Source organism: Capricornis sumatraensis, chromosome 2 (assembly GCF_032405125.1).
Source record: "Capricornis sumatraensis isolate serow.1 chromosome 2, serow.2, whole genome shotgun sequence".
Classification (NCBI taxonomy): domain Eukaryota; kingdom Metazoa; phylum Chordata; class Mammalia; order Artiodactyla; family Bovidae; genus Capricornis; species Capricornis sumatraensis.
Window position 1 is genome coordinate 37,805,316 of NC_091070.1, and position 10,765 is coordinate 37,816,080.

General features: G+C 41.1%; 1 protein-coding gene across 1 annotated transcript; it reads left to right on the plus strand.

Annotated features, from left to right (window-relative positions):
• Positions 1-7,097: 7,097 nt before the first annotated feature.
• Positions 7,098-10,135, plus strand: C2H15orf48 (chromosome 2 C15orf48 homolog). The gene is made up of 5 exons (XM_068966758.1): positions 7,098-7,124; positions 7,266-7,326; positions 7,485-7,570; positions 8,482-8,542; positions 10,067-10,135. The coding sequence occupies exons 2-5, from the start codon at positions 7,291-7,293 to the stop codon at positions 10,133-10,135; spliced, it is 252 nt and encodes an 83-aa protein (XP_068822859.1). The 5' UTR covers positions 7,098-7,124; positions 7,266-7,290.
• Positions 10,136-10,765: the final 630 nt, after the last annotated feature.

The following is a 10,765-nucleotide window of genomic DNA, read 5'->3' on the forward strand; positions in this document are numbered from 1 at the left end:
AGTCGTGTCTGACTGTTTGCAACCCCATGGACTTCAGCAGGCCAGGCTTCCCTGTCCAAGGTCAAATCCCGGAATTTACTCAAACTCATGTCCATTGAGTCGGTGATGCCATCCAACCATCTCATCCTCTATCATCCCCTTCTCCTGCCTTCAATCTTTCCCAACATCAGGGTCTTTTCTAATGAGCCAGTTCTTTGCATCAGGTGGCCAAAGTATTGGAGTTTCAGCTTCAGTATCAGTCCTTCCAATGAACACCCAGGACTGGTCTCCTTTAGGATGGACTGGTTGGATCTCCTTGCAGTCCAAGGGACTCTCAAGAGTCTTCTCCAACACCACAGTTCAAAAGCATCAATTCTTTGGCAGCTTTCTTTATATTCCAACTCTCATATCCATACATGACTCCTAGAAAAACCATAGCTTTGACTATTACTTTGGTTGGCAAAGTAATGTCTCTGCTTTTTAATATGCTATCTAGGTTGGTCATAACTTTTCTTCCAAGAAGCAAGCGTCTTTTAACTTCATGGCTGCATTCACCATCTGCAGTGATTTTGGAGCCCCCCAAAATAAAGTCTTGTTTCCACCATTTCCGCATCTATTTGCCATGTAGTGATGGGACCAGATGCCATGATCTTAGTTTTCTGAATGTTGAGCTTTAAGCCAACTTTTTCGCTCTCCTTTTTCACTTTCATCAAGAGGCTCTTTAGTTTTTCACTTTCTGCCATGAGGGTGGTGTCATCTGCATATCTGAGGTTATTGATATTTTCCTAGCAATCTTGATTCCCGCTTGTGCTTCATCCAGCCCAGCGTTTCTCATGATATACTCTGCATAGAAGTTAAATAAGCACAGTGACAATATTCAGCCTTGACACGCTCCTTTCCCTATTTGGAACCAGTCTGTTGTTCCATGTCCAGTTCTAACTGTTGATTCCTGACCTGCATACAGATTTCTCAAGAGGCAGATCAGGTGGTCTAGTATTCCCATCTCTTTAAGAATTTTCTAGAGTTTGTTGTAGTCCACATAGTCAAAGTCTTTAGCATAGTCAATAAAGCAGAAGTCGATGTTTTTATGGAACTCTCTTGCTTTTTCAGTGATCCATCGGCATGTTGGCAATTTGATCTCTGGTTCTTCTGCCTTTTCGAAATCCAGCTTGAACATTTGGAAGTTCACAGTTCATGGACTGTTGAAGCCTGGCTTGGAGAATTTTGAGCATTAGTTTACTAGCATGTGAGATGAGTGCAATTGTGTGGTAGTTTAAGCATTCTTTGGCATTGCCTTTCTTTGGGATTGGAATGAGAACTGACCTTTCCCAGTCCTGTGGCCACTGCTGAGTTTCCAAATTTGCTGGCATATTTGAGTGCAGCACTTTCACAGCATCATCTTTTAGGACTTGAAATAGAGTTCAACTGGAATTCCATCACCTCCACTAACTTTGTTCGTAGTGATGCTTTCTAAGGCCCACTTGACTTCACACTCCAGGATGTCTGGCTCTAGGTGAGTGATCATACCATCCTGATTATCTGGGTTGTGAAGATCTTTTTTGCATAGTTCCTCTGTGTATTCTTGCCACCTCTTCTTAATATCTTCTGCTTCTTTAGGTCCATACCATTTCTGTCCTTTATTGTACCCATCTTTGCATGAGATGTTCCCTTGGTATCTAATTTTTTTGAGATCTCTAGTCTTTCCCATTCTATTTTTTCCCTCTATTTCTTGAACAGCATTTCATTAAACTCAAACTCCTTTCCGAGCCACATTACAGCATTAAACAATAGGTATGGATGTGAGAGTTGGACCATAAAGGCTGAGCACCAAAGAACTGATGCTTTTGAGTTGTGGTGCTGGAGAAGACACTTGAGAATCCCTTGGACAGCAAGGAGATCAAACCAGTCAATCCTAAAGGAAATCAATCCTGAATATTCATTGGAAGGACTGATACTGAAGCTAAAACTCCAATCTTGTGGCCACCTGATGCAGAGAGCTGACTCATTAGAAAAGACCTTGGTGCTGGGAAAGATTGAGAGCAGAGGAGAAGGGGGCAAAAAAGGATGAGATAGTTGGATGGCTTCATTGACTCAGTAGACATGAGTTTGAGCAACCTCCTGGAGATGGTGAAGAACAGGGAAGCCTGGCCTGCTGTAGTCCGTGGAGTTGCAGAGTCGGACATGACTGTGCAACTGAGCAACAACAGACTGTATGAAATTTAGCAAATCCATATTTGCTAACCCTGGTAACAGTCAGCCACTGAAGGATGGGCATGAAAGAATAATGAAAATGTTCAATGAAAAAATATTCTATTTTCCTGACAAAGCCTAAGCTGGGCTGACTAAAATCTAAGTTAGATTCCTAGAGTGGGAACCAAGTAGCTGTGGTTTCATGCCCCTGCAAGTCTGGGTTACAGCTAATACCTTCTTGCCCCACCTTTCTGTCTTTATAAAAGCTTTCTGTTTGTACTACCCCTTGGAACACCTTTCTAGTTCATCAGCTATTGAATAAAGTTAATTAGGTCTTAAAATTGATTCCATTGAATTTTATTTTTTAATACTGTATACAATTTATACATTTAAAAAACATTTTAATCTGAACATTTTCAAACATTTAGTAATATGACAAACTCCCACATATCTATAACCTAGATTAAATAGTATTTTGCTAAATTTGCTTCATTTGTTTTCTAACTGAACTATTTTATGGTAAATCCCATACATCATATTTCTTAATCTCTTTAAAAATGTGTTTTTAAAAAAAAGCCCATAATACCATTATCACACTTAAGAAAATCAACAATACTCCTTTAATATTTCATCTCTGGTCTGTATTTAAGTTTCTCTAATTGCCCCCCAAATGTCTTTTTACAGTTGGTTTGTTTATATTCAAATAAATATCCTCACCTTTGGTAAGATTTTTCAGAGCCCTTTAGTCAGAATTAATCATCTGTCTTTGGCACCAAATCATGTAAGAATTACCCATGGAAAGTAAATTGGAAGAAACGTGATTTACCATGCCCCATTCCCAGAATAGTGCCTAGGCTACTATTACACAAAACTGCATTTTGAAAAGCAATGACTATGGCAAAGGAGAGCTCTGAGTTTAATTCGGCTTGTGGGATCCTAGCTCCCCCACCAAGGATCAAACCCAGGTTCCCAGCAGTGGAATCTCAGAGTCTTAATCTCTGAGCCACCAGGAAATTCCCAAGGGCTACACATTTTAATTTTAACTTGTGGGCCATGATAGATTCCTATAAGATTTCCTTTTTCTCCTCCTTTCATCCTATAAACAATTTATCTTTAATCGAAATGAGGTTTTCTTGGAACCTTCTCACAAACTTTAGAAATTCTGCAGAAGGAGCATTAAAAGGCTTCTTTGATTCTGTTCAATACAAATTGTTCAGTCACTCAGTTGTGTCTGACTCTTTGCAACCCCATGGACTGCAGCACACCAGGCTTCCCTGTCCATAACCAACTCCCGGAGCTTGTTCAAACTCATGTCCATCGAGTCAGTGAGGCGTTCCAACCACCTCATCCTCTGTCGTCCCCTTTTCCTCCTGCCTTCAATCTTTCCTAGCATCACGGTTTTTTCAAAGGAGTCAGTTATTCTCATCAGATGGCCAGAGTACTGGAGTTTCAGCTCCAGCATCAGTCCTTCCAATTTATACTCAGGACTGATTTCTTTTCGGATGGACTGGTTGGATCTCCTTGCAGTCCAAGGGACTCTCAAGAGTCTTCTCCAACACCACAATTCAAAAGCATCAATTCTTCGGTGCTCAGCTTTCTTTATAGTCCAACTCTCAGATCCATACATTACTACTGGAAAAAGCATAGCTTTAACTAGATGGGACCTTTGTTGGTAAAGCAATGTCTCTGCTTTTTAATATGCTGTCTAGGTTGGTCATAGCTTTTCTTCCAAGGAGCAAGTGTCTTTTAATTTCATGGCTGCAGTCACCAGCTGCAATGATTTTGGAACCAAAAAAAAAAAAAAGTCTCACTGTTTCGATTGTTTCCCCATCTATTTGCCATGAAGTGATGGGACTGGATGGCATGAGCTTCTTTTTCTGAATGTTGAACTTTACTTTCCTCTTTCACTTTCATCAAGAGGCTCTTTAGTTCTTCGCTTTCTGCCATAGGGGTGGTGTCATCTGCATATCTGAGGTTATTGATATTTCTCCTGGCAATCTTGATTCCCGCTTGTGCTTCATCCAGCCTGGCATTTTGCTTGATGTACTCTGTGTCAGTTAAGTAGGCAGGGTGACAGTATTCAGCCTTGATGTACTCCTTTCCTGCTTTGGAAGCAGTCTGGTGTTACATGTCCAGTTCTAACTTGCTTCTTGACATGCATACAGATTTCTCAGGAGGCAGGTCAGTTCAGTTCAGTTCAGTTCAGTCGCTCAGTCGTGTCTGACTCTTTGAGACCCCATGAATCGCAGCACGCCAGGCCACCCTGTCCATCACCAACTCCCAGAGTTCACTCAGACTCACATCCATCGAGTCCGTGATGCCATCCAGCCATCTCATCCTCGGTCGTCCCCTTCTCCTCCTGCCCCCAATCCCTCCCAGCATCAGAGTCTTTTCCAATCAGTCAACTCTTCCCACGAGGTGGCCAAAGTACTGGAGTTTCAGCTTTAGCTTCATTCCGTCCGAAGAAATCCCAGGGTTGATCTCCTTCAGAATGGACTGGTTGGATCTCCTTGCAGTCCAAGGGACTCTCAAGAGTCTTCTCCAACACCACAGTTCAAAAGCATCAATTCTTCGGCACTCAGCTTTCTTCACAGTCCAACTCTCATATCCATACATGACCACAGGAAAAACCATAGCCTTGACTAGATGGACCTTAGTCGGCAAAGTAATGTCTCTGCTTTTGAATATGCTGTCTATGTTGGTCTTAACTTTTCTTCCAAGGAATAAGCTTCTTTTAATTTCACGGCTGCAGTCACCATCTACACTGATTTTGGAGCCCCCCAAAATAAAGTCTGACACTGTTTCCACTGTTTCCCCATCTATTTCCGATGAAGTGATGGGACCGAATGCCATGATCTTCATTTTCTGAATGTTGAGCTTTAAGCCAACTTTTTCACTCTCCTCTTTCACTTTCATCAAAAGGCTTTTTAGCTCCTCTTCACTTTCTGTCATAAGGGTGCCGTCATCTGCATATCTGAGGTTATTGATATTTTTCCCAGCAATCTTGATTCCAGCTTGTGTTTCTTCCAGTCCAGCGTTTCTTATGATGTACTCTGCATAGAAGTTAAATAAGCAGGGTGACAATATACAGCCTTGACGTACTCCTTTTCCTATTTGGAAACAGTCTGTTGTTCCATGTCCAGTTCTAACTGTTGCTTCCTGACCTGCATACAGATTTCTCAAGAGGCAGGTTAGGTGGTCTGGTATTCCCATCTCTTTCAGAATTTTCCACAGTATATTGTGAATACAAACTACGAAAAATGTTTAATTTTCTTTGAAGTAATCTACACACGTCTCTAGTTACAACTTGGGTTACACAGGAAGAATAGGTGGTAGTAACTGGGTTAGAAGTTATATTTATGTTCTGCTGTATATAAAACAATTATTTGCAAATAACAATTACTACTGATTGAATGCCTACCTCAGGCAAAACAGAATGCTACATTCTTGGGATACAGTCTACCATTTTTTCCAGCTCCCTGCTGAGCTAGGTTTGTCCCCATTTTATGAGAGTCATAAAGCCTAAGTAGTTTCCTGAAGTCAGTCAGCTAATAAAGTGTGGCCGGGATGGCCAACTGACCTGAACTCAGGTCAGTTTGAATGCAAAGTCCATGACTAGAACTAAAACCGAGTAACAGAGCTGGATCTGGCCCTTCAGAGAACGCTGTCTTCGATTTTACATTGTTTTACAAATTTTTACATTTTTTTAAATAACGGAGCTTGCACTCTTGTCTTAATTCCAGTTGCTAAGAGTAGGGTGCAGAAAGAACAGAGATATTGTCAGACAGAACTGGGCTCTGATTGCATCTCCACCACTTACTGGCTATACGACTAGAACATCTCTGAGCCTAAAAAACTTATCTTGCAAAAATGTCGAAAAGATTCTTGTACAGCGTCTGGCACACAGATTCTGATTTAATTATTATTCCCGTGATTCTGCAGCCTTCTGCATGTTCCATGCAAGGTTTGGCTGCTAGCTTGCTGCTGCTACTGCTAAGTCGCTTCAGTCGTGTCCTACTCCGTGCGACCCCACAGACGGGGGCCCACCAGGCTCCCCCGTCCCTGGGATTCTCTAGGCAAGAACACTGGAGTGGGTTGCCATTTCCTTCTCCAATGCATCAAAGTGAAAAGTGAAAGTGAAGTCGCTCAGTCGTGTCCGACTCTTCGCAACCCCACGGACTGCAGCCTACCAGGCTCCTCCACCCATGGGGTTTTCCAGGCAAGAGTACTGGAGTGGGGTGCCATTGCCTTCTCTGGGCTGCTAGCTTAGGGGGCCTGCTAGCTTAGGGGTGAGTTAAAACTGGACAAGATAAAGCCAGCCTTCAGGGTCGTCTAAGAAATCTTCTCTTGGAAATCTCTCCAGCTGATTCTTTTTGTTTCTTCCTCACATCCTGATTTTTTTTTAATGGTTAAAAAATCAAGACAAGGAGGAATTATTCTGAAAGGAACTTTACAGTTTATATGTGTGCCACATCCCATTTTTTGGAGCTTTTAGTGTGACTTGGATTGATTCTAATTTACTTGCCTGCACCAAGGAGCCTCCCATGGGGCCCCCATTTCTGCGGCTCCTTTCCCGGATCTCCTTTTACAGGGGCTGCTTTTCACCAGTTTTGGCTATCCGAGCTCTCCTGGTTCTCAGTTGCAGGGGCGCTAACGGTCAGCCTCGGCTCGCTCCGAGCGGAGGTTGAGAATCGTGGCGGGCGGCAGGGGGCGCTCGCGTCCGGCTGCTCGGCGACTGAGGACCCGGAGTCCCGCAGGGGGCGCCCAGTTGCCGGGCACCCGGCAGGGAAAGCAAGTCAAGCACCGCACAGCCCCCGCGCGTCCCGCGTGACCAGAACGCTCTGGCCGGCCTTCCGGAGCGGGCGGGGTTGGTATATAAGGCGCGGGGATTGAGGTCAGGATTCGGTTCTGGGCGTTAGCATCGTCCGCTCGTGAGGTCCCGCCGGATCCCCCAGGTGAGCCTCCCTCGGATGAAGGCGCTGATCATCTGGCTCGAGGCTGGCTTTGGGATACGTTAGCCGGTTTGGCTCCCACCAGGTTGAGTCCTGTTAGCTGAGTTTTGATCAATATTTTGGATTTTTCCCCCCTCCCTATAGATTTGGATTCTACTCTTAAGTCATCATGGGCTTTATCCAACTCCTGATGAAAAAGAAGGAAGTAAGTTTTTAAAGCAATTGAAAATTTTGACTAAAAGGATTAACTTTTAAAGATGAACAGATGGTGCCGATTTGGAGAAAGTATAAATGATATAGAGCTATTTTATTATATTTCAAGTATTTCGCACTGAAACATCGGAATATTTTATTCTCTGTTAGCTTATTCCTTTGGTGTTTTTCATGACCGTGGCAGCGACTGGAGCTTCGGCATTTGCTATGTATTCCCTTCGAAAAACCGATGTGATGTAAGTAAGCATTCATCATTTATTGAAACGTTTTTAGTAGTGTTAGGTTGACCTTCAGTTTATGAAATGCACGGTATCAGTTTCCTGGTTTTTCCCAGAGAATAAGAATGTCGAATTGTGAATTGGGAGTCAGGCCAGAAAGCATCCAGGTTTCAGAAGGCTATTAAATGATGATATTGATGGAGTAAGTTTGTTTCTTGTATCTAAATATCCTTTCATCCATTTCAACCTTTCATCCTCCTCTTCTCCTGCAGCAAAATAAAGTTGTTTTTTTTTTAAGCATACATTTTGAAATGTAAAGTTCTTGGATAGTCTTTTGGGATATATATAATCAATCTTAAATCATCATTTTAATGACATTTTAAAATGTCAGTTTACTAGAAAGGTCTTTCCTAATGTGGTAAAGTTGACTGATTCAGTTGTCTACAATAAACCTAATTTCAGCCCTGGATATAAGGTAAAATACCGTGTATCCTGGACTATAAGGAACAGAAAAACTTGAAACTCATCTTGGCCCAGTGCAGGGCTCCATAGGCAGTAATATGGGAGGTTCTGGCAGTTCACCACCTACAGGGTTCAAGCTGAGCCCTTCTGCCCCTCCCAGAAACTGGGGCAAGAGCTTAATTGGCTTGCTATTAGCCTGGCACTTCTGCTCTCATTGCTCTCAGCTTATGAGAACATTTTCCAGTCTAGCCCCATAAAGGCACTACAGACCTTGTACCCTGCAGAGAAACTGATCCTTAATGTGTGAGCCAAACTGCGAAGCTTTTTAAAGAACTGTTCCATCAATTTCAGTTAGCAATGAATGCCTAAGTATGCACTCTTCTGTCCCTAGAGTAGTATAAACCCAATATCAGAGTTGGTTTAAATGCACTTACTCTAATGTTTAATCAGCTTTCTTTTTCCTTTAGCCTTGATCGAAAAAGAAATCCAGAACCTTGGGAAACTGTGGATCCTACTGTACCTACAAAGGTATTGCTACATTAAAATATGATTTATACTTAGCCCAAACCTTAGCACCTTTGTCTGCAAAACAGATGTAATACCTTTCATGTTTAGGGTGCCATTTAGTGTAGTGTTAAAAGGGAGTGCTGTAGGATTGTGGAGATCTAGTTTACATCCTTGCTCTGTTATTCACAGGTGATTTTAGACAATTTGGTCTGAGGTTCTCAGAATCTATAAAATGGGCACAGTAATATTAGGCCCTACCTCAGAGATTAGAGGCTTAAAGAAGATAAAGTAGATAAAGCCCTTTAGCATGGTGTCTGGCCCATAGTAAGCACTCAGATAATTAACTTTTATCATTATTGTGATACATCATCTCCTTTTTTAACTTAATTTTTATTTTATGTTGGAGCATAGTTGATTTCCAGTGTTCTGTTACAATAATTTCAGGTGTACAGCAAAGTAATTCAGTTATATAAATGCATATATACACATATATACATATATCCATTCTTTTTCCAATTCTTTTCCCATATAGGTTATTATAGAATACTGAGTAGAACTTCCCATGATAGGTCCTTGTTGTTTATCTGTCTTATATAAAGAAGTGTATATATGTCAGTCCCAGACTTCTGATTTAGCCCTTTTCCCCCCTTTCCCCTTTGGTAACCATAATTTTGTTTTTGAAATCTATGAGTCTGTTTATGCATAATCTCATTTTATCCACTGTTTATCAAAAGTTAATATAAAGTCTATTGTGATAAATAACAGGAACTCCTAAAAACAGCAGTGGCATTCTCTTTAAGCAAAATTAGCTAATATCCACTCATCCAAATGAATAGATTTTTAAGACTCTTGAAAAGATTTTTTTACATTCTAAATATTTTGAAAGTAAACATGTAGTCTGTTGGAACGAACACGACTTAAACTGTCTCCAGAAAGTTGTGTGTGTGTGTGTTTAAACAAAGCATTCAGATGACACAGCTTGACTTAGAGAAGGGCGTCTAGGATCTTTAAAGCTACCTACATCTCCCTGTTCCTGGGGAAATAGAAAACGTGCGTGAATAAATGAGAATCTCTGAATGTGAGTTCTTTGGAAGTCAAGACCTGTCCTCAGCTCTCTGTCTTTCCCCTTATTGTGTAACTTGGATCATTTGTACCATTGTTGAGTAAACACAGTGAGGAAATTTTAAGTGCCTAGCTCTGTGCTAGGAACATTATATAGCCACTCACATGGAACAGATACACATTTTGAACTTATAGTTCACATAAAATCATAGGAAATTTAAAAATCTAGAATCTGTTAAGTGAAAACGGGGTAAATGTATATGATCTTTCTCTCCTGTAACACTCAGGAACCCAAAGACTTTATTTAGAGGGATAGAACCAGTACATGTTGCTGTTTTAATTCGAGATGGGAAGAGGTGATTCTTTGGCTGCAAATGTTATGTGATACTTTTTCCAGAGGGAACTACGTACAGATCTGAAAAGGGGATCTGAGGATGAACAGATCCTAACAAAACATTTTACTTTTGTTTTATTTTTTTAAAGCTTGTAACAATCAACCAAGAATGGAAGCCCATTGAAGAGTTGCAGAAGGTCCGAAGGGCAACCAGGTGACCAGTCCTCGCCTTTTTCTTCCAAAGAGTACTCTATGAATCTAGTGGAAACACTTCTGCACAAACTAGATTATGGATACCAGTGTGCGGAAATGCTTCTGCTACATTTTTAGGGCCTGCCTACGTTTTTGGATTCTGGATAAGGAATTATAAAGGTAGCACAGCATAACCACATAGTCCCAAAATAAGATTCTATGTTGCTTTGTGTATTGAAATTTCTGTGTTTATAATGCCCAAATGTTTTCCTATAAAGATTTGTTTAATTCGATTGTCTATAATAAAATACAACCTGTGCAAGATTTCTTAAAGATCAGGTACATATTTAAATGGAGGGGAAAGAATTTTTTATGGGGGATAAACACATTTTGAAGCATGGAGATTCACTTTTTTTTTTTTGAGATTCACTTTTAAATTTTATTTATTTTTAATTTTTAAAAGATCTTTTTTTCTTTTTTACTTTTTTTTTTTTTTGTATTTTGGTCATGCCACACGTCATGTGGGATCGTTCTCCCACCAGGGATTGATCCTGGGCCTCCAGTGAAAGCTCTGAATCCTAACCACTAGGCCACTGGGTACCTTCATGGAGCTTCATCTTGTAAAAATAACACCCCGTGCAAATTTCTGTGTAATT

Excerpts from the sequence above, each read along its gene's own strand:
- C2H15orf48 (XM_068966758.1), top strand. The coding sequence starts at position 7,291 with ATGGGCTTTATCCAACTCCTGATGAAAAAGAAGGAA. Across the intron at positions 7,327-7,484 it reads TCCTGATGAAAAAGAAGGAA|CTTATTCCTTTGGTGTTTTT; the intron begins GTAAGTTTTTAA and ends ATTCTCTGTTAG. Across the intron at positions 7,571-8,481 it reads CTTCGAAAAACCGATGTGAT|CCTTGATCGAAAAAGAAATC; the intron begins GTAAGTAAGCAT and ends TTTTTCCTTTAG.